Raw genomic sequence first — 24,382 nt, 5'->3', positions numbered from 1 at the left:
GTTTTTATAGCTGCAAAGTATATTCGGGTCAGAACAACGCTTAACCAGTAATTGGGAGCTCAAAATGCGTCCCAAAGAAGATACTAACATATACCTGATGTTTACACCCACTCGAGTAACTTGCTGCTTTGCAAAGCTGGAAATCAAACAGCTGGGGATTCGATCAAAGCCAGGAATTAAGTTTACTGTAAGAGTCCTAATATAACTTCTAATAATTTTAAATGTGCTTTTTTCATAATTATTAAAAATCTAGCACTGAATAGGTGTTTCCATCAAAAATCTGAAAATGCGAGATACATATTATGGATATCTGTATACTTTTTAAAGTCATATGGGCACTAAATTTTGTGCTTTGAACATTAGTATCAATTTTGCATGTAATTCTTTCCTTTGGGAATGATGAAATATTTTATGTACTATATTAAAAGTAGCCTAAGATTTTAACTCTAGAAGTGTTTAAAAATCTGAACTTGTCTTGTTGTATAGGTAGGTCTTATGTAAACTTGGAAGTAGAATTTGATAACGATTGAGTAAATTTAGGCTTTTCTATTTCTTGCAAGGGCTTTTCAGTTCACCTTTTTAACATTTTTATTTCTTTTTCTGTAACTCTATATAGTTTACCATAGTTGTACATAAATGTTTTTTACTAAGAAGCTTTTTTCACTTAAGTACGTTTTTTTTGGTGGTGGGTTTTTTTTCTCTCCCAGATACCGTTATCTGGATATGGAGGATCAAGCAATATAATTTTAGAAAACGTTAAAAAATTGTCAGATAGCTTCATGATTACACTGGAAGTATCATTGTCTGCAAGATTACAGAAAGCTTCCTTCCATGTGAGAAATACAGGTTCCCGGGCTGCCTATGTTAAAGCACTGTGCTTGGGAAACCTGCAGACAAAAACAGTGATGGATCCTCAGGTTATGACAGTCTCTCCAGAGAAGTTTGTGCTAAGAGAAGGGACACATGAAGTAAGTACAGTGCTTTGTTCTGAGCAAATTTTATGAATTTAAATTAAATGTCATCAGTGAAAATGTCTGACTAGTTCTTTGTTAAAATCCCGCCCATTTTTTGTCCTGTTTCACTTGCACTGTAGTAATCTGTTGACTCATATTTCAAACATTAATGCAAGCAATAATATATTTTTTCCTCAGTATGTTGTCTATTTATTTTATCAGGTGATTACTGTAACATGGAATCCAATGGAAAAGAACTTCCATCCAAGCATGTTGGTATCGACACTGTGTCTTTTTTGGGGAGATGAAGTTGCTAGGCAGCAGTATCGCAGGTAAGATGTGCTTTGCTGTTGTAACAGACAGGTGTTTAATAAGAAGTTAAAGCTGGGGTATGTGCTGCCATGAGTATGGTTTTAACATATTTCCAAATTGAGCAAGAACAAGCTAAAAGGTGATGATGATATGTAGAGATCTATTAAGCCTTGCACATGTAAATTTTTGATGGGGGTTTGTTCATTTATGGCTTTGCTTACATACTGTAGCTAGAATCCTAGTTAAATATTTTATTCCATTTTAACTTGCTTAAATTCAAGTGTGTTGGGTTTTGGGGAAATGTTTTCCTTTTTGTATTGAAAGAGATCTGTGTTCTGTCTTGGTATCTCTCTTTCTACTGTGTATGCAACTTTAATTTTTAAAGAAAAAGCTCATGAAAAGAATAGTACTGAAATCCAGAAGTATTAAGTTCCAAACAAAGTTCATGTCTTGGTTTGCTGAATTCTGTTGACAAAGAATGTGTTTGAGTGGATGTGTATATGAGAAAAATAACATCCACATATGCTCATGACACACTAAGGAAACTTGTTGAGAATACATTGCTGATCTTAAATGATGGCCATGTTATTCTGCATTTCAGTTTGTATAACTCAAACACACAGAAATGGCATATTCTGCTTTCAATGACATAAGTGGCACTTGTGACTTGTGCTGTCCATTAGGTATAGAGTAATGCAGAATGTTAAGACTAGGTAGAGCACTAAGGTGCTGATAATCATAACTCAGTGCAAAACTTCAAAGCAGCATTATTTCATTATTGCTTTTAAATGTCATTGCCTGACAATGTGTGAAAGGCATGGTGTTTATTCTTATCCAAATGAAGTGTTAAACACAGCTGAATTTAACTGCATTACTTTGAAAACGAAGCTCATGGAATAGCTGAGTTCCTCACCTTGATAGGAAACTGGCTTATTTTACATATCTTAGAAGATGCTTGTTCCTGATTTTTTGTGTGAATTGTTTTGTGTGAGGCAACGGTCACTATCTTGGAATCCTTCTTAAAGGGCTGAAGTACTTAGGGAACAGTTTTGCTCTACAGATCAACAGAAAACCCATCTAGAAGCTGAATACAACTACATAGGTATTCCTGGAAACTTTCAATTCAGATTCTGGATGTTGTTATGTATGCAAAATGACTTGTTGATTTTATTAGTCAGCAGGCTGACATATTATTCTTGAAAGTAGTGATCTAGCTGGTTGTTTCTTGGTGGGAGTTTTTCTGACATCTCCCTTGATAACTTGAAAGAGATGTGTATGTCTTGCAATGATTGAGCTCTCTAAGCCAGTCCAGCCCCATTCTGTAATTGTGCACTAGAATGAGAGCATGATTTGGGACTTAGGGGCAGGAATGTGAAATGAGGACTCTGCCTCATCTGCCAGCTTGTGCCCCAAATTCCTTACTCCAAAATTATATATAGTCAGCAGCCCAGTAAGTATCTTAGACTGAGAGTTAGTAATGCTCAGGTATTCTTTCCTTCTCCATGGCCCTGACCTTATCTAAGTGCCAGATTTCCTCTTGCTGACCTGTAGCTTCCCATTTTTCCCAGGACTATTTATATCCCTGTGCCTCCCAGTCTTTTCTATTCTGTTGGCAGTCATGCTTCTTGGCTCTGTGTTCCTGCTGTTGGCTGGCACCTGCTGCCACTCTGACATTGACTAGTCAATTTTTCCTCTCAAAAAACTTTCACTTGTAACCAGAATAACATTTTCCTGCTTCCTGTGGTGATTGAAACATCACTCGGATGCCTGATGTACTTATCAAAAATCTAGGTAGGTGTAACTGACAGCAGAGAACAAGTATGGAAAGACAAACATATGGTAACCATTATTTCAGTGTTTCCTTTTACTCTGCAGCAATAGAGCAGGTATTTCTTTAACCATTTTAAGATTGTGAAAAGACTTCAGTTTTAAATGGATGCTCCCAGATTTGAGCTTGGTGTAGTCAAGGAATGAAGTGAAAATTATGCTGGGTTCTTACGATTTGTATTAGTCTTTTCAATTTGTTGTTTCTAATACTTTGTTTAATTTAATGACTCCTGTTTACCTCTAACAGAGCTGTGATGCATAAACCTGAGGTAGAAAAACGCATAATCCCGGAAAACAACTTAGTGAGAAACGCTGTATTTGATGAAGAATTTCAAGGGGAGCAGCTTGTGACAGAAGGTAAGACTATGACTTCTTAAAAGAAAAATATAATACTTGTTTCTGTGTGGCAAATGTGCTTTTGGCTTGAATTCTAGTTACTTTTTCACTTTTTTTTTTTAATAAATGTAGAAGAAAAAGTCTGAATTTGGACAGTTATACTGGGCAAAGTTTTGTTGTATTTTCTTTCCCCAGTCTAGCTGAGGAGGAGTGTGATAGAATGGCTTTCGTGGGCCCCTGGCATCCAGCCAGGGTCAACTCATTACAACAGAATGTGCCTTTTTTCATTCAGTATCTATTTATTTAAATTATTTTCTGTACTTTTGTCCTAGAAACACGAAACCCCAGTCTGTAAATATTATAGCATTAAAAATGCTGAGTTTATTTGAAAGTATTTGCCTTATTAACTATTGGGAAAGATTCAATTTGTTGTACACAGATATATTTGAAAATTGAGAGGCAGGCAACTTGGCTGACACCAAAATATATATTTATTATCCTTCTTAAATTTAATAGCTTTTTCTTCTGCTTATTAGTAAGAAATGCATTAATAAGAATACAGTATATTGTAAAGGTTCCTTAAAGCACCCCCAAGTGTTCAATTCTATAAGTGTCATGAATAAATTTACTGTCAAATCCTATTCTTGAGCTAGTTATATTCACATATGGAATTACTTACTGTTCTAAGGCTGCTACACTTGAATAAATGTGGTCTGTTTCTTTCTCTATGAATTGTACATTGTCTTTACTTGGAAAAGTAAAGATTTTTTTTTTTTATCATTCATCTTAGTTGAGGTGAAATCCTAGATACTTGGGTTCTGGACTATCCTTTGAAGTTGATAAGCCATTATTGGAGAAAAAAGTAAAAGCTTAACTCTAATTTGGCATAGAATCAAATTAGTATATAGCATTTGTGTAAAGGTGGAAACTATATTATAATTTTTTTTATATTTTTATATATATAATATTTACTATATCCTATAATAAAAAGTTCTAAATTGCTGTGTATTCAGATTTATATATTGTATTTGATGTTAGTGTTGAGCTACACCTGATAACTGAACTTGTAGGAAGTAGTTTTGGAATGATCTAGGATTTCTTAGCTGATGGATTATTAGCTAGGTCTATGTCTTAAATCTCTCTGGTGTAATTTCTGAGTATTACAGAATTTTTCTTACTAGAATTGCTCTTATTACTCTCATTTTTAGTATGTGATATTCCACGAGAGACAAATGATATCCATCTTTTCTATGCAAATATGCAAAAGATTCTCCTTTCTGTGGTCGGATATTCCACTTGTGATCAGGATGGCTTTCAACAGTGTCCTGGACCCCAATTGGAATTGGACAGGTACTGGAACCATAATAAGTAATTATATGTATGTAATTTATGTTTGTTTCTTGTGAGGGTGGTTAGGCACTCAACAGGTTGCCCAGAGTGGCTGTGAAGTTTTCATCTGTGAAGAAATTAAAAACTTGGCTGGGCAATATCCTGAATTACCTGCTGTAGCTGACCCTCCTTTGTGCAGGGGTGTTGGACTGGGTCATCTCCACAGGTCCTTCCTGATCTCCAGAATGTGTTGCACAACATGCTGTGAAATTTATCTTGCATTGCCTTATTTCTCTAGGCAGTACTTGTTTTCTCTGTATATGTTTTCAAATTATTTTCTATTATTATCTTCTGAAGATAATTATTTATTTTAATTCCTCTCATTCTAAATGGTACCTTCCACTTCCAAACATTCTGTGAAAAAGCTATGTCCTGATATAGCTGCTGGATTGTTTTATACTTAATGGAAAATTGAATTAAATTAAGGGCCCATGTATTGTACTTCAGTAATAGAATTTTGAGAAATACTAAGAGTAGGCTGTTATAATTACTCATGAAGTATTTTTTTACTGTTTTTGCTTAATGCACTCTTATTTTCAGATTGGAGAACTTTGTCAGACATACCACTGCACCTTTGGACGTTCTTCCCGTTAAAGGACCTCAGGGTACTTCTTCATCTGTGAAAACTAATGATCTAGTTCAGAATAAATCAGATGCTCAACAGACTTGGGCTGTTACGCCTGCGTATTTGACTTTGACATCTCCTTCTATTGGTAAGTATTTTTTGAAGTTAATGAAATAGCCACTTAAGTATTAAGATAACGTACTTCATAAGATGTTTGTAAGTGTAGATTAGCCAGTAATCTTTATGCAGACTTGATTTGAACACAATTTTGGATAAATCATCAGAGGTAATGTGCTCTGTGTATACAGAATGCACTGCATACCCATGAAGATTTTAAAGTAATGTGAAGGCAAAATTAGGTCAGAAAATACTTTCTTTTCATTGATGCATCTCTGTATCTTGGGCATTTTTGTAAATTTTTGTGTGTGTTAGCTTTTTTTGTGTGTTACAGGTGAAACGGCAGATATTAGACATGTACAAATTCTCAACAATTCCAATCAAATGTTGACATTTGAACTTTCATGGCCAGCTCACTGCCTTACTGTAACCCCACAACATGGAGATGTTGAACCAGGGTAAGTATATTTCCATAAGTTCCTTTATGTGTGAAAGTGTGGTAAGGTTTCAGAGGAATTTATTTTTAGTTGAAGTGTGTAACTAATTTAGGAATTTTAGTTGTTTTTTTGGAATTTACTTTAGTTTGCTTAGACTGCACCCTGAAACTATTTTAGTTCCAGGGTATAGACCTTTTATACATGCAAATCTAGCTTTTTTTAGGACCTTATCCTTTTACAGTTGTGTATTAATGGGAATGTTCTTCTGTCACGAGTATAATTACCTCTATGCCAGGAATTTTCTGTGCCTGGAAGTACTATTATTATTTCATAAGTTTCAAGGAGCTGAATAGCCAGTGAAGCTGAAGCTTTAAATATCTGTTCTCACAGTAGTTTTTTGTTCAAAATTTAGCTGTGCATTTAAGATCAAAAAACTTTTCCTCCCTTCCACAACCAAGGAACAACCCCCAAATTAACAGTTTTTACAGAAGGCTTCTCTTCTGGAGACGTAGCATTTTCTTTAGCAGATGTGCTGATATTCCTCACAACTTGATTTTGGGATACTTCTTATTTTGAGAAAACTGGGTTTTGCCATTCAACCTTTGGCTTCTCAGTATCTATAGGTATGAAAATAATGACAAGCTAGTGTCAGCTTGCCCATGCCTTAATTAGGGTATTCTTGGAAAAGTAGTCATAATATCATTGTATATGTATGTAAGACTTTTCACATATGGCAGCAAAGACTTCCACAATTTATGCTTGAAAGGTCTGCTCACCTCTCCCTTCTAAATTTCTGGTGTTTTTAAGGTTCAGTTCAGAACAGCTTTAAAATCCTGTTATTAAACTATTCTCATCTTGCAAAAAAAAAGTCTCCCACCAAAAAATAGGTTTTCCTTTCAGAATTGTATTTCAGTAGTTGCTTTAACTTTGAAGATGTTTACCCAAACATACTTTCTCTTCAGTCCTGCCTCGCTGATTGCATTTTAAACACTTGATTTCATATTCACGTAGATGTAAATTTCTGGGAAACATTCATCACTAGTGAGAACAAAATAGAGTTCCATAGATGGGCTAGGATATCTGCCACTCATTGCAGATTCAGTCAGTCCCAAGAAAAATAGTCTCAAAAAGCAGTAAGAATGAACAACATTCCAGTATCTGTGAAAGTAAGGACATACTGAGTGTCTCATACACCAAATTCAAGATTGTCTGGATGATTTCTTAAGAAGAGGGTATTGAAGGCCTTTTGCAAGCAATTTTCTTCAGTGTAGAATTTTAAAATGTGCTCACTGGAGAAGAGTGGGCAGAATCCTCACATTTTGGGTCCAAGTAAGTAGTTTGGATCAAGAACAGAGGTTTGCAAGTAGGAAGCAGACCCGTGGGAACAGCTGACTTAAGCACAGCAAGCTACACTTGCCCAGTTTTCTATTTTTCATGACCATCTCCTTGCAGTGCCAAGGCCAGTCAACCTGTCAGAATAGGAGCCAGCCAGAATATTTTATACTCTGCACTGTGTGGGCTGGAGCCTGCAGAATTCTTGAACTGAGTTAGGCCACAAAAAGAGGTGATCTGATTTCTCAGTGATGGTGAAAGAAAATCCTGGAATCATGGCTATTAAAGCCTAATATTTGGCATATCTGAATACCTTAGATTTAACTATCTGTTGAACATACTCAGTTATCTGCTTTGTTAAAAATACATCCTTTTTTTGGGTGGGCTAGTGACAGATGTTGTAGATACTGATTCTAGTATGAGAATCATGCTAGTTGATTGTTTTTTGTTTTTTTTTGTTTTTTTTTTTTTTAATTTTTTTTAGGGGCAGTACACTAATTCTGGTGAGTCCTAATCCATCACTTGCCACAAGGTCCACATTAATTCCTTGGAGTGGCCTAATCTATATCCATTGTGATAATGGACTAAAGGTAAGTGATTTACTTGAGACTTCAGATTGCAACTTTTTATTTTACTTTGTCAGTTCGAATAAAGTTACTAAAACCTTTTAGATTTGAGTCAGCAGCTCTGTCAACTTCCATTATTCTTTTTAATTTGTAAAGTTCTCATAAAGAAAAGTAGTCAAGATACCATTTTGTAAACTGATGTTTTTGGTTCATTCATCTCTGAAGAAATACTATGATGTGAACACTAACTGAATTTCCAACAAAACTGCACCCACCACTGCCTTATGCATCATTTTCTAAAACACTAAATATATATATGTAGATGTGCATACATAAAAGTAGTTTGTATCATATTATAAAATAAAAGAAGGTATAAGAGGGTATTGGACAAGTCACCATAGCTCCTTTTGAGCTGCCTTAAGGTAAACTTGACCTTCTGGATGACAGGTCTGTGATAAAGAATGTCTAGAACAGGTTCTGCCTCTTCTTGGATTTTAATCCAAGATATTTCCCTGATAAAATTGAGGTATAGAAATAAAATTTATGAAGCCAAAAGTTTTTCAGTCAGTGTATGTTTTGGATTATTTATAACAATGCATGGAGAAAGAAATAGATAGAAAGGATAAAACTGTGTCTACTTCCCTTTTGCATGAAGGGAAGTGTGAGGTATGATACAGAATTGGAAACTGCCTTCAAAAAACCCAAATAAACAGGGAAGTTGTGGAGAAGGTGATGATATCTGCACGTAGTTAACTACGTTATGTTCCACAATATGAGAAAAGGATTTAAGAAATCTACTAGGACAAATGTAGAGAATGAAGCAAAACCCATCAAATTATAAGAAATCTGGTAGTTAATAATGCTTTTGTCATTTATTTGCTACCTCTCCAAATCAGCAAAAAGTATTCTGAGATTTTACTAGCATTAACTGAAGCTTCAAAAATTTCTAATTATGTAGCAAAAGTGAACACAAAGCTCCTTCTGAATGAGGTGGCTCTGTTTCCATTATCTGCAACAGAGAATGTTGTGGGAATTGTCAGTTAAACTCGTTGAAATTATTATTCCTGTTGAATTAAAATGCCTAGATAGAAAATTTTCAGTGAATATTCCTTTTGTCCTAAATTAAACTTGCCCTAGAATCTTTAAACTTTAGAGGTTGGAGAAGATCTGGTGATGTAATATAGGAGAGCTTTCCTTTGTTGAAATGTAAAGCTGAACATAAGCTCTTATGTGTAAGCTAAATAGTCTGACTTGTTGATATATCAATATTCACTGTTTAAAACTTTTCTTTTCTCCAAATTGTACCAAAGTTTATTAAAGTGCTTATTCAAGAGGCTGTCACACAGAGCGTGTCTGGATCAGACTTTCCATGTAGAAGATGTGATATAATTACTCCACAGTCTGAAAATCCCACTGTTAATGTGCCAAAGCCTCTCCCCAGGGTCCCTCTAACAGAAATGGACATAAAGAACAAAAACATTGTTTTTCCCAAAACAAGACCTGGTCAAAGCTCAGGTAAGAGGAATTAATTATTAAATATAGCATCTGTAGTATCTTGTGTTCAGAGGCTTTGTGTACTATATTGCATGTTTGGGAACTTCAGTGCCTTGACTTTGGTTTTGTTCTCTTAGTCTAATAAGTGTGAATGACCAGTTCCTCACTCTGCCTTTAGGTTGAAATGCTCTTTGGTTTTTTTTGGGTTGTGTTTTGTTTGTTTTTTTTTTTTCTTTTTTTTCTTTTTTTTTCTTTTTTTTTTCTTTTTTTTTTTTTTTTTTTTTCTTTTTTGTTTTGTTTTGGGGTTTTGTTTGTTTTTGTGGAGTGTTTATTGTTGTTTATTGTTGTTTGTTTTGGTTTTTGGAGTGTGGTTTTTTCTCTCCCCCCACCCAGTTCTCCTTATACAGTATAGTCACACCTTTTTTTCCACAGTTAGGTTTGCATACAGGCAAATCAGTTGCCATTAAGATTAATGCAGCTATTCTGTGCCTGGCAAAAGAGTGTTAGGAGGTTACTGTGTCTACTTGAAACTCTTCTGGCTCAAGGCACCTTTGCAGTAGATCTGTTCTCATCTGTGCTTATGCCCTTAAGAGATGAGACCAATCTGTCTGTTTAGCAGAGAAATAAATGCTCTTCCTAAAAACAATAGGAGTGTCAGCTTTAAGGCTGGCTGTCCTTGTCTTGCTACATAGTGATTGAGGAGGATAGGGTAGATAATGGAGTTTGAAATGCTTGGTCTGTACTTTTAGTTCCAGTAATGCTTGAAATTCTCAAAGTAACTGTATGGAACTCTCATTCTGTTATCTAGGTACCAGGTTGGTTTTTTTTGTTTTTGTTTTTGTAGTACTTACTTTTTTAGGTAGTGAAGGTTTTTTTAATGATCCATTGCCATTAATTTTTTTTTTCCCAGCAGACTTGAGGACTTGCAAGACTTAATTTATCAATTATATCTGGGGATATTTTGCTAAAATTATGAAAGGATTGTAATATAATACTTTGGTGTTTATAAATTTCCTATATAATGTATGTCTGCAGCTAAACTTCAAGTGCTATTCTAGACTGAGAAGATCTTGTCCTATTAATTCTTGCCAAGAGACATGTATTTATATATGTGCTGAGTAACAAAACACATTATTTGATACAAGTTTATTTGGTCCCTAACTGGAATAATCTGTGTTTTGTCTCTGAATGATCAAATAATATCTTGGGAAGGAGTTGGATATATTTTGGGTTTTTTTTGGTGGAGTCTAAATTTTTTGTGTATAAGCTTTTACAAACTTTATGGCAGTATGCTTTGTTTGAGTCTGCCCTTGAGATTTGTTGTAATGAAAACTGTTTCCACTAAACTTGTGTTCATCAAGAAACATCGTTTCTGCTTAACTCTTTACACCAGGGATACTTGAACAGAGATGTTTAGTATACTGGTCTGATATTTCTCTTTTAGAGAATTACCTGGAAATGGAGAATAAAGGGAATGAAAATCTAAAGTGGAAATTGTCATCTTTTGCACCACCCTATATTAAAGTGAGTGAATGCTTGCATTGGGAGTTTTATGCAAATCCCTGGGTTTTAGTTTTAACTTCTGTCTTCCTGCTGTGCTCTCTTTCTCCCTGCTGCCTCTCAAGAAAGAATATATATTTGAGCATGACCTCAGTTACAAAGTTTTTTTTTTTCCTCTGTCCATATCAGGGAAATGTTTTGCTCCTTTTTTTCATCCCTAATGTGTTTACTGACTATGAATCAATCAGTGCTCTCTGGTACAGTTTCTGCTTCACTGACTACTTCACAGAGTTTGCTTGTGCTCATACAGTATCATCATCCAGATTGCATTAAATGATCAAACATAAATGAAAGATAGGTGTCTTTTTTTGGCTCCAGAATGCCAGACTTGTCTTGTTCCAGACTTGTGCTGCTGAAATTACACTGTACGTGGTATCTCTGTAGAAATTTGAGTTAGGTCACAGATATTTTAAATACAATGCTGTTGCCTATGCCTAGCTATTGATATTTGTAAATGCTTCTCTATTTTTTGATAGTCTAAAATGCTCTGATGATTTTTGATTTTATGCTAGAATTATTATTATGCTCTACTCTTGGGACTGAGTATGTCATGTTCCAGCCAATGCACCACCTCTGAACTGTAAGTCAGTAGTACAGGTGACTGGATTTAGTAGTTTCAGTCTTTATTAATTTGCTTTTAGGGAGTCAATATGAATTCTTTACTAAAAAGCAGCTTAATCGGGTGTATTTTCTTCAGTCTTCTGCAAGGGGTGTGTGTATGGGGGGGGGTGTATTGTGTGGTTTCAGGCTATTTTTTTCCTTTCCCTTCAAATCTGACTCATAAATTTATTTGCAGGGTGTGGATGGAAGTGACACTGTTTCTAGGGTTCCTTACTCTGTTTTCAGATTTTCCCACGTTTCTGGTACTCTCGAAGTTCACGGACAAGAGAAGGTAAGCATTTACAAATATTTCAGGCATATTAGTGTGTCTCAATTGCAAAATAAGATCTTAAATGAGAAATAAATTTTATTTGATAATGACAAAATGTTGGCCTTTCTGTATTGGATTCTGGACTGTGTCAGATATTCTGTATCAGCTTAATTCAGCAGAGTTGATTCTAAGAATTCATGCAATCAAAGTCGTTTGATTTCAAAGTGATATAGTGTGTTTATGTTACTGTTTGGGGGTTTTTAGGGGCAAAGTATTTCAGAACAGAAAATGATTTTGAATGTTTTGTAAAATTCCAGAAGAAAATGGCAAATAATCCTGGGTTCATTCATGATTCCATTCCTTGAAGCATTCTTGCTATACTTGTTCAGGAGTAGTTGTCTGTTCCTACAGTTGGTTTCATTTCACTTGCAATTTTATCTTCTGCCCAGTAGAGGGTTTCATAACCACAATTAATAAAGCACATCCAAGGATAGACTGAATGGGTTAGTAAGGGTCTTTCTTCCCTCATCTTCTCTCACAATGCTACTTGAGTTTCATCTTTTCATCTTCATTAACATCTATCTTTTCATTTTTATGTATAATTATGACATTATTTCCATAGAGATACAAATTGTAATTTATTTACAAGAATAAAAAACTTATTCCTGTTTAGTTTCATAGTAATTTCATAATATTGCAAGCCATTATTTGAATTTAAACAATTGTATTTGCCTTAGCAATCCTAGTTCAGGCCTATTTGAATAACATTTACATCATTGGCATGCCAGGCTGTGGGCTGGAGCTGATAAAGTACAGTGCTGTCATGGCTGGCTATTTTTTTTGCAGTGGATATTATGATTAGCTAATTAGATATAGTTGTAGTGGTCTATTCTAATCTGCTGCTCTCTTTCTCTTCTTCCTTCAACCTTAGTTCTGAAGTTTATTCTTGAATTAACCTGGTACAGCACTAGATGGAGACAAGCCTTTGTTGCATAGGTGACCTTTAAGAATGATCAAATTCATAGGTTGCAAGTTGGTTTAAATTTTAGGCTTTCTAATAATTGTAGCATGGTGTACTTATAGATTTGGAGCTGGAGGAGTTGAGTTGTTCACAACTTAGTTGCCAGATGAAGGAAGTTTTTTCAGGTGCATATATTTCCTTTCCTGGTCCCCTTTCTCTCCATTTTACTAACAGAAGTAATAGTGCCAGCACTTGCTGGCTTTGCTTAAAGCAGATTATCTGAACTCAAGTTTTGTTCAAAATTGCTTGCACAACATATTTCATTCATTTTTTTCCACTTGCTGGAAAAGGAGGACCAGCTAGTTGTATAGTTTTCTGCATGATCATCTTTGTGTGCCATGTGTGTTCTGTAGTGTGTAAATTTTGTGCTGACTGAACCATAACTTTGTACATGTAAAATAGTGAAGATGTGAAGATTCTGAAGATTATTAGTGTTCCACAATTTTTTTTTTTTTTGGTAGGTTGCTGTAATTTTTTCACCTAGAGATAAAGGAGATTACTCCCAGTTCTGGGACCTTGAGTATTACTCAGTTGGAAATCCGAGTAGGAAACAAAAATTAAAATTTCACCTTTCTGGAAATGTGAGTATATAAAAGCGATAAACACTGTCTTGAGCACAATATTTGGATAATATCTTGATTTTACTATACACTACTCTTTCATATATACATTAGTGTAATCTGGAAAAGAACTCAACCCTGCTGTATTTTTGCTGGTTAAATTGTATTTTTTTTATGTTCCTCTTCCTTACGTGATAATGCATTATCTTTTACCATTTATTATATAAAATCTTATTTAGCTCAAAGGGAGTAGAGACAAATTTATATTCTAGGGGAATTGTTTCTGTGGACAAAGGTATTTCTATCAGTTTTGTTTGTTTTTCTTCTTGCCGGTTTTATTTTTGTAAATAAATAGTGAAGTAACCTTCACTAGGTTACTACTAGCAAAGTAACTGACTCTCTCCTTACCTTGCTTTTTGTCCCATCTATATGAAAGGAATTTACATAGGACAGAGGATTTATTATCATAAGGAAGAATTAATTATAATGATTAGTTAAATAAGCTGAATGTGAAAAGCTTTGTACATTCAGTACGGCATGATTGCTATATATGCTTTGCTGTCCTCTTCAGAAAGTTTGACTTGATTTTTCTAAGAAGTCCACTCAAATATTTGGGATCATTCTTTGGAGTACTAAGCATGCTTCAGTAGTAAGAAACTTACTTATCTTTCTTGCTGACATACCTTATATTTGTTTTGTAGGTTCCTTGTTCTTTCCAAATTAATTGTGTTGAAAGAGTACTTGTAAAAAGGTTAATATTAAGTAACTTCTGATTTTTGTTCTGTATAATGTTTGGTTTTAGAGGGTTTTTTATTAAGCTTTCATCAAGTTCTTGGTCATAATTTTCCTGAAAATGAGGAAAACATCTAAATAATTTGTCTTTTTAAAGCTAGTTGAAATGTGGAGAAGATTAATTCTTTAACAGAACTCTAGAGTTTTAAACAAGTCTCTTCTTAAAACGTGACTAGTTGTCAGAGTTGTGTAAATCTTTGAGCAGCATGACTTGATATTAATGTTTTTGAACTACTGTGTCAGATTTGTTCTTGATTTTTTTCAGAGCTGTTAACAATTAGATCTTGATAGCATCTCTGCACATGGGAAAAAAGTTCATAGAAAATACTTGAAATGCATGTCACGATCATTTTCAGAAAGATTTGAAAAGGAAGTACAGTCTTTATCAACTAGGTAGGGAGCCATACATATGCTCAGAAGAGGGATCAACACAGAACATTTAGAGTGTTGCAGCTTTTAGTTGAGAAGGCAAGACAAGTGAATCATAATCTGTTACCTTCTCGGGATCAAGAGTTTAGGCAGTGTTACTAAAACTTTGAAAAGGACTTGGAATCTGGTGGCTTTGCTGAGGCAGGGGGCTACAGCTGTGGTTAATGTGACTTTTGATAGAATGAAGTGAGAAGAGTGACTGACTGTCATTTGGAGTGACTGAGTGATGTTTATTTATTGCACCACTTCAGAAGAAATGAAAAATTTGAAAGAGCTCAGGAAGGAACTAAAAGAACATTAAGTTAGGAAAATCAGTGGCACATATCACTTTAATCTTTTCCCTAACAAATTAATTGACTGTAATTTTGATTATGCTCTACATGTGTTTGCAGTCCTCACCATTGGAAACTGTAGTCAGGAGTTCAGATCATCACGTTTCCAAAAGCAGCCTGAGAGACAGAGGAAGGAGGGATTCTCTGTGTGCTCTGCAGCCGCAGGCTCTCAGTGCTGGTCATTCAAACTTAGTTTTTTCTTTTCATGAGGAACATTTGTTCCTGCTGCTGGGAGCTGCTGCTGGAGGCTCTTTGAAGATCACTGAGCTGAGAATGAGTATTGTGCACAGGAGTCTTGGACTGGTATTTGGGTCTAACTATTGGTCCCTTCTGAGTGAACTAGCAAGCACCTGCCACAAGGCTGAGGCAGCATCAAAGTCCTGACTGCTCCTTTAGCATGTAGAAAGTTGAGGACTTTGTAAAGAGTTCCTGCTACTTTTTGAAGATACTACAAATGTTGAATGCATGCCATTTTTTAATTTACATGGTTTATATACTTTAAAAAGTTAAGTAACTTACATAAGTAACATTAAATATGTTTGAAAGTATCAGCAGCACAAAGCTTCATCATCTTTGTGTATCTCAGAAGTGAGAGGAAAGAAAACCTTTCTAAACTCTGTGAGCAAAATAATTCCAATTTTCAAGCGATACAAATTTCTGTGTTCCTGAGGTGTCTTTGGAGCTTCAGCACTCAATTGTAACCGTTTGGAGTGTTAATGTACTGCTCTCATTTGAAACAGCCGAAGTCAGTACAGGCTGTGGTAAAGAAAGAAGTATTTCAAGATGCCCTTATAAAGGCTGGGGTAACTTGTGATCATTTTCCATAATGTACCTTATTCTCATGCAGTCAACTTACTTTTTGATAAATTAGAATTTGAATGATAACAGAGGCATGATGCCCATTGTTTTTCACTATGTGGAAAAATAAAATCTCTTGATACAAGACACATGTGCAAATACTTCTTGTCTTTATTAGGTTCTACTGGGGTTCATGGATTATTTGCAACTGAAAAATATATTCTTTAAAATTAAGGGTTTTTTTATGGCTGCTATTTCTGACAGACTGATTAGCAGCTCTTTCAATAGAAGAAATGAATGTCTAAAAGACAAGTTTGTCATAGCAGCTCTATTGAAGATGAATCTATTTTTTTCATCTTCCCTGCGTCAGGGAATCAACTGCTTGTCTAAAACGTCAGCACCATTTCAAAAATTGACATAATGTTGTACAACCATAAGTGTAGGAGGTTCTTTTGGTTCTTTAACTTTGTTTAAGATGTTGTGACCCAAGGGGACTCCAAAGAATATCTGGCAAGATTCACTAAGCAGCACAGAATTTGAAATTGGTTATTTGTCCAATTATTCCCATTGGCTGATCTGGTCTCCTTGTGTTAGAATACCCTAAATGGGGATCTTAGTGATGATAAATATTTTGGCCTAATTTCTGAATTCAGAAAATACCATTTAGTGCATTATCTGCTTCTGCCTCTCTGAAGAGGCCTTTCTTTGAGAAGGATGTATTGTTTGTGGTACAAAATTATTACCAAGCTTTTTGCTGTTTTGAGAATTCAGATTATAATGCTGACTTATGTCTTCCTTCTTTCTGAGCAGTTGTTTAGCCAACTTGGTTGTTCTTGAGGCATATGGGGATAATATCTGCAGAGGAAGTGAGGGGTTTTTTGGCTTTAAGTAAAATCTTGGTTGCTTGCAGCCTTTTTGAGATTCCACCTGCGCTGCTAGTTTGTTGTGATCTGTCTTGTAATAAATAAGTATTCATAAAGCACAGAAGCCTGTTGACATAGTCCTCCTAAATAATTGCTTCCATCTCAATGATCCAGACTCTCATGCTCCTGAAAGCTTATTCTTTAAATAAAAAGTCTTGGATTGGGTAAGGAGAATTACTTACATTCCTGAATACTTAAGTACTTTTGAACTTGAAGTTTACAGTCTTCTCTGGTTTTGCCAATAGAGTGCTAAAGCAGAAAATGAAACACCAGTTGTGAAATTTTCTCCAAGTGCCCTTAAAAAATCTGAGCTTCCAGTTACACCAGAAAGGAAAGCTTACTCTGAAGGAAAACCAAAAAGAATAAGGTATGTATGGACAAAACCTGACAAGTGTGTCTGCAACTGGGTAAAAGGGTGTGGGAGTAGAACCTAACTCCACAACCAAAACCTTTTTACTACTGGGACATCTATGTAGTGGAACAGGCTTCACAGAGAGTCTGTGCAGTCTCTGTCTCAAATGTTTTTGGGATTTAACTGGTCAGCTTGCTCTGACCTCACACCTGACCCTGACTGGAGCAAGAGGTTGAGCTAGAGACCATCTGAGTATCTTCTGACCTGAATGATCCTATGATTCTATGTTAGAGTAAGCAGCTGTAAAAAACAGACTTGCCAAAACCTCTTAGTGGCTTTGTATTGTTCAATTTCCATGCCTTTTCTTTTCAGTTGAGTTTCTGAGTCGTCTAACTATGATATGCTGTGGTGAATGAACTGGTATTGGCAGTAGAATTCTGTGTATACTTTTTGTATATTTGCCTTTTGGGCACCCCATTTGATGATAAAGTCAATGCTGAGAAAACCACAGTACTGCATGTCTTAACCTTGCTGTTCAGTCTTAAGTTAATTGTCAGTTCTTTTGCTATGGGATGATGTGAATATGGCAGGAGAGTAAAATGTTTGGTCAAACCTGCAATCTTTGATAAGACTATAGGTCTCTGGTAAAGCATATGGGGGGAAAATTCAGACTGTAAAAGTGCATATGAGTAAATTCCTGTATATTTATGCCATAGTGATGCTTTCATTATTCTTTCTGGCTAAAATATCTTGCCTACAAAACTTAAGGTGAGAGAGTTGATGTTTTCTGGATCTTTCCATTTTTCCTGATTTATTCTCAGAAAATACACGTATTATTTCAAGTATGCAGTCAAGATACACTGATCATACAGATCAGAAATGTTAATATCTTAAATCCCTTTTCAAATCAGACAAAAAGAAGAGGTCATTCAAGGGATATATGCACCAGAAGACATCTATGTGTTTCCTCTAACCAGAGTTGGGGAAACATGCACATTAAAGGTCCACTTGCGGAATAACTCCCGTGCAACACACGTGGTAAGTCTGACAGACTTCATCTTAAATAGATACTTGTAAGTCCTTTCAATTGCTCAACTGCACTGGTTTTTTCTTTTTCTCTTGACAAAGATTGCAATAGTACATGTCTTAGTTTGCTAGTTCCAAAAATCAATATTTGAAGAATTTTTATGTGTAATTTTTCTGTTTTGTCTGACTGAATCTGTATCTGTATCTGAGTGTATCTGTAATATATTAATAGGAAAGTATGGTAGATCATAGTTTGCACAGGTTTGTTATTATTCTGATTTACTGATTTTAATTTTTTAAATTCATTCAAATATTGAACTACGTTTTTTATTCCTTTACTGTTCACAAATATGAGCATTCTGTGTTTTTGAACCTTAGGTCTGTGTAAAGCTGTATTTGTAAGTGACCTGATTTATCTTACACATGTCATAAATTGAATATGATGGGCTTAAATATAGTGCACTTTTAAGCATTTTTTATTAAATTACAGCTGAAATTTGTAAAGCCCAGGGAGCCTTTCTACATCAAGCACTTGAAATACTCTCTAAGGTGAGTAATGCATATGCTAACATTTCCTCATAACAAAAAAAATTAATCAAGTAATTTGGTAAGATAAATATGTTCTATGTAAGTACAGTGCTAAAATGTACATATTAATATTCTGGATGCTTTTGTTTATGGTTACCAGTTTCGGGGGGTGGTTTGTGAGGCTTTTTTGGTTGTTGTTTTTTTTTTTTTTTCTTGTTAAACTGAACTCTCTAATCTCTGTTCGAAACAGAATGAGCCCACACAGTTATTTCTGCATCTGCCAATTTCTTCCCTGCAAATTGTTTCTAACAGTGCTGCTGCTTTTAATGTTAAGCCTAATGCTTCATGTAACCATTTGGCATGCTGTGCACAATCAAGTCATTCCTTCCATTTATACTTTCTGCACAACAGATCAAGCAAATTGCCTTCATCATGCTTTTAATTTGACAAACCTGCAGAGCTCCATCAAAGATTCTCTGCAAACACAAGGTTTCAGCAGCCACTGGAATTGTCTGGTCATACCAACTATGCATTTTACCTACCTAAAAGAAATTTTTAAGTTAGTGCTAGCAATCCCTGAAAATAAACCCAGTCATCTGTGAAGTTCATTACAGCAAGTATGTGACAGGAGTATTAGTCATCTCTTCAAGAAGTACAGCACCTCACATGCTCATCTGCAACAGTGGGATTGTCAGGAAGCAGAAATGCAACTATTTCATTAGAAGTGGTACAGCATACATTCTCAGTGTTTAAACAGGTTCCCATTTTAAACACAGGAAAGCTAAGGCTATAGAGACCAGAAATTGTGAGTAAATTGTAAATGGAGTTAGATATTCTGCCTCCTAATCTGCTCCACATTTATCACAAAGACAGGGTAGTAGTGGTGTTAGCCAGAGGTATTCAAGGTATTCTTAAGGCCATTTTTCAGTGCCAAGTGTTGTAACTCCTCTTAGGCTGGTGTTAGTGCTTCAATTTAAATGTCATCTTTTTATTAAATATTTCATATGAGATGGCACAGAAGGGTTTTTTTTGGGGGTAGTGACCAGGATAACATCTATCCAAATAAAGACAACTAGCTAGATCTGTCTGAGGCTGTACAGCAGCAGACAAAGGACAGGATGACTTGATTTAGTCATCTTTGACCAAAAAATAGTAACTTCACTGGAAGACACTTTGATATTTCAAAAACATTTTTGAGGAATGCTGTAAAAAACTGTTTGGAATATTTATTTTTTGCATGAGATTATGAACTACTACTGCACTTATCTAAAGTAGACTTAACAAGTTTAAGAGTCAGTCTACTTTTTTTTTTCCTAATAGCTTTGGCAGTTCTTTCTTTGGTTGCAAATGCCAGCTTTTCCTATCTTTTAAAAAAATAATTTCTCTGAAGTCAAGATAGTGCTCTCCCATTTACGAGCGTAAAGAACAGAAGATTTGCTTGACTTGGAGAGATGCTTTTTAAAAAATGTTAAAAGTGTTTTAAATGGCTTTTATTTGAGAATAGCATCAAGCATCAATATCAATAAAGCTACTGGTAACTGTTTCCTTCTAAACATGGGCATTTTAGGAATTAATGTTCAAAACTAATTGGATAAGAAGACTCTTTGCAGGAACTTGGAATATTAGTCTGTAAATAAGAGTATAAGAGTAGAAAGTACCATCTACCTTTATGTTTTTTGCCAAAAAATATAATGTAGTAAACATGGTCTATTCCCTGCTCTTAATTTTGAGGGCCAAATTTAAAAGTAATCCTGTGTAATCAAGTTTTAAATCTAGATAAAGAAAGTGAAACTTAGTATTTAATATCAAGAGTCTTGTCCTTCAGAATTTGGTGTAGTGGTTTTGCCAGTTCTTCAATTGGTTGTGCAATCCCAAGTACCAGTACACAGCACTGCTGTGGAATTCTGTCTGCAATTTACACCCAAAAGAATTCCATTTGTTGGCAGACTAGAATTTTTTTTTATTGCAAGGAGAATACTTTTAACAATATGACTCTTAAGTGATACAAAAATATTAATTTGCCATTAAGAAAATAGCAAATTTCTGTTTCTGGAAGGACTACCAGGTTACTATGCCTACTTAAAGCTTGAAAACAAAAGTGTCCCAATTTTATTGCTTTCAGAAGCCATCTGATTACCAGGTAGTATATGTTCCAGATACTACTAAAATGTAAAGCTGTTTGTTGAGTTGTTCCCTTCACTAATTATTTTTGTTTCCAGTAGCCACCATTCTGGGTGTCAGTGGTCACTGTTCATTGATGAACCATCTGGTTGCTATGGCTTAAACTGGGCTAACTGCCCATACTCTTCTTTTTCAACTTACTGCAGTGTTATGTTTTGAGGATTAGAGGATTAGTTTGTCTTTGAAGCAGGCTTCAGACATGCCTGACTTCTCAGAAATACCACTTGAAACTGGTGCAACAACCTGTAAAGGCCGTACATTATTCAGAGTCTGACTGAGGTGCAGGCATAGCGGAAAGTTTGAAATAAGAGGGGTTTTTAAAGAGAAAAAAGAGTTAACTGCAGCAGAATTTTACTTGTCCTGAAACTATGGTTTTTGATTACTGTACTTGAGAAAAATCTTCCAGGTTGCTTAATTTCTGAGAATGTTTATGTTATGGAGTAGCCCAAAGAGCTGTAATATCTGCAGTCTGAACTTCCCAGTCTTGTTGGCTGAGGAAATGAAAATAGCATCTTTCCCTTTGGGTTAGGAAGCAAGTGTGATGAGTCTTACCTCGATTGTGAGAATCAACTGACTGTTACAAAACAGAATACATAATGTCTGACTTAGTCTGCTTTTAGGGAAGAACAATAATGTGTTTAGCACCCACCCAATGGACACCTGAATTTAGAGATCAAGAGGAACTTAATATGGCTGTCATTTGCTAAGAAACTGCTCTACCTCAGTACCATTGAGGTCATATGGTACATATTCTGGAAATTAAAATTTGACAGCCAGATGTGGCCATCTTTTTGAAAGAGCAATATCTACCTTACTGTTAAGATTTTGATATAGTCTAAGTTTGAGTGTGGTCATTATTGTTCTTTTTGAGTCAGTGTTATGTAATGTATCAGGGAGCATACATATATTAGTTTGGAGATGATACAGACTTCTGCATCTCTTCTGGCTTTCTACTGAATTTACTTTTACTTCTGTAAATTCTCAGGTGGCCTAGTTATATGCAGCTTCACAGTCTATTCCTACTAAAATGTATGTTTTTTAACATAATGCATGTTACAGATTAAATAGTCATACAGATGTCCTTCACTTTAAAAAGTTGATTTTTTTTTTTTAATGAGCTGAGTAAATATCTTCAGCCTGTATATCATAGATAGTTAAAAAGACAGATACTGCCAGATTTGTTATACAACACTTAGCAGTCGAGTATGAGATATGAAACTGATTTGGTTGTATTCCTTTGGTGCACTGTTGATTGTAGTTCACTATGGTACAATTAATACTTTATTTTTGTATTCACCTGATAAAAAAATACAGTACCATCCCAGTCCTTATTCTAAATGTGTGTACTGTTATTTGATTGACCAGGATGTTGTTTAAAAAAAAAAAGGGCTGGTGTGGTTACTTCAGGACTAAGGATGATACTAGCAAATGAGAATTGTGTGTAGGGCAGGTAGTATGAATTCATATGTAGGTAAGGGATGTAAAATTGAAGGTAAAATCACAGACTGATTATGATAGCTTGGATTAGTGCATGGAAAAGGAGTATGAAAAGGTAGGAACACTGTGAGAAAAAGTAGGAGAAATAAGCACATTCCAGAGGACTTTGGAAAATACTATACACTGTTAAGGAAAGAAAATTGAAGGTATAATAAAAGCAAACAAAACTGTCTTTTCTGTTTTTTTTACTAAGTGATGATGTTCATAATTCCTTATTTGAGTTTGTGCCTATCACTGCTACCTGTTTCAGTGCTGGATGTTTCTATTGGATGCCATGGAATCCAATAGACTGCCACTCAGGATTTTCAGCTATTGCTTTTACAGCTTGTATTTTTAAGTAATTCAGTCCAGGCTTCTGGCAGTTAACACAGACACCCATTACATTTGGTATGTTTTTATGTAATCCAAATAGAAGAGGAATAATGTAAAAACAGTGTAAAATTTCTAAAATGCTGTTTGAGGATGGACGTACTGATTTACAATAATTCAGCAAAATATTTCTTAATGTGGAGGCAATTAGTAGTAATAGAATTTAGTAGCTTCAAATGCATGGATTTCAGAAAAGAGTTGGGAATTTTAGTGTACTTGTGTGATGTTTGAGGGGACAAGATGTAGTAATTTTGCTCTAAATAAAGTTTATGCACTGTCAATATTGCTAAGAGGCAGACCAAGCTTGCCAAGGTAAACTAGCAGCAATAAAGTATTGTATTACTTTTTATAATCAGAAGGAAAAAAATTACCTTGAAGATCAAAGTCCTTCAGAGTAAAAATAGATAAGCAAATCTAAAAAACTAAACTTGATGATCTGGTGCACATCCAGTATATTATTTTGATGAAAATCCAAACTAGACAGGAATTTGTCTATCAGGTAGTGTTTACTTGTTCATTAACAATGATTATGCCCACAATTGCCTTTTTAGATCCTGTCATTACATTGCTGTGCCAGTCCAGTTCAAGCCAAAGGCAGAAGGAATGTTTGAAGATGTCTTCCTTGTGTTGACAAGCAAATATGGCCCAATTACTATTCGACTATATGGTAAAGCTATTGCAAAAAAATAGAACAGTTTTTTAACTGCTTCTAAGAATTTATAACAGTTCATATAATTTAAAATATTCAAAGATTTGCTACTACATTTCCATACTAATGTCCTACTTGTTTTGCCCTGTGATGCTGCTTTGATGAAAAGTCTTCTGTAAGATAAATTATGGTGCTTGTTTCACAAATCTCTTTTGATAGTAAAAACATTGAGAAATAACACTGTATGTGGTAAAGTTATCATTTTATAATTTATGTTTCTGCACTTGTAAAGCAAATGGAAGTTTTGTATTTTTGCATTTATTAGAAATAGCTAAATACTGATATATTTTATTTTAAACACTGTAAGTTCAGAAATAAAATTTATTTGTAAACAGTTGATTCTACCTGATTTCTGTCTGTTTGGGAGGATTCTTTGATGTATGTAAGGGATCAAGCTGCCTTCTCGTAGGCAATGCTAAATTTTTTGGGGGGCTGTGAGGGAACAGGGGTAGGCATTGCAGTCCAGAAGCTGACCTATTAATATCATGTTTCCATGAGGTAATGCTGGGATCTGACAATCAGCCCCTACCTTTTTACACAGTTCAGTAGCAGGCATAAGCATTGTTTTTAACTCTAACAGTGTGAAAACAATGTAAATTTTAACATGACCAATAGTGCCTTCAGCCCTCCAGAATTATGCATCTTACCCAGTATTCTGTCTCTGAAAGTCGCACAAAGATGATGTTACTTTGAGAAATGATGTAAGCCTGGCTGCTTACTGGTTCAATTCCATTTCCTCAGTATCTGCCACCAGATAAATACGGATGGGAGGTAGAATCCCACCTGTGCCTTTTCTTTGCATTTATTGGCCTGTTTGTAAATTCACCTGTTCATATTTTTTAACCCTTTTGACACTGTTTCCTCAGCTCCATGTGGTAGCAAACTTTAAAAGTTCAAAATTTGTTGAAAGAATATACAGTGTTTTTTTCTGTGATAAACTGGATTATTTCTGATTTAATTCAGTAGTCTCCAGTTCTTATATTGTAGGAGTAACTGAACAACAGTTCCACCATCCCCTTACCCATTGTTGCCAAGTCGTAGAATCATAGAGTTGTTTGAGTTGGAAAGGGAGCTTTAAAGGTCATCTTGTCCACCCCACTGCCATG

The 24,382-nt window shown here is 35.1% G+C and overlaps 1 protein-coding gene across 1 annotated transcript in view; it reads left to right on the top strand.

The window, feature by feature from the left end:
- The window catches only part of CEP192 (centrosomal protein 192), a 71,306-nt gene extending 47,693 nt beyond the window's left edge, over nt 1-23,613 (top strand). Inside the window, exons 39-54 of the mRNA XM_053977069.1 lie at nt 11-187; nt 708-968; nt 1,176-1,285; nt 3,340-3,449; nt 4,637-4,778; nt 5,358-5,530; nt 5,834-5,957; nt 7,753-7,858; nt 9,145-9,349; nt 10,773-10,852; nt 11,685-11,780; nt 13,242-13,361; nt 16,860-16,981; nt 17,878-18,004; nt 18,483-18,541; nt 23,119-23,613. Coding sequence (XP_053833044.1) covers nt 11-187; nt 708-968; nt 1,176-1,285; nt 3,340-3,449; nt 4,637-4,778; nt 5,358-5,530; nt 5,834-5,957; nt 7,753-7,858; nt 9,145-9,349; nt 10,773-10,852; nt 11,685-11,780; nt 13,242-13,361; nt 16,860-16,981; nt 17,878-18,004; nt 18,483-18,541; nt 23,119-23,257 — 2,151 coding nt within the window. The 3' untranslated portion in view covers nt 23,258-23,613. The remainder of the gene's footprint in view (nt 1-10; nt 188-707; nt 969-1,175; nt 1,286-3,339; nt 3,450-4,636; nt 4,779-5,357; nt 5,531-5,833; nt 5,958-7,752; nt 7,859-9,144; nt 9,350-10,772; nt 10,853-11,684; nt 11,781-13,241; nt 13,362-16,859; nt 16,982-17,877; nt 18,005-18,482; nt 18,542-23,118) is intronic.
- Nucleotides 23,614-24,382: the final 769 nt, after the last annotated feature.

Source organism: Vidua macroura, chromosome 1, assembly GCF_024509145.1.
Source record: "Vidua macroura isolate BioBank_ID:100142 chromosome 1, ASM2450914v1, whole genome shotgun sequence".
NCBI lineage: Eukaryota > Metazoa > Chordata > Aves > Passeriformes > Viduidae > Vidua > Vidua macroura.
Note: the sequence above shows the minus strand (reverse complement) of the source record. Positions and strands in the feature narration are given on the sequence as shown.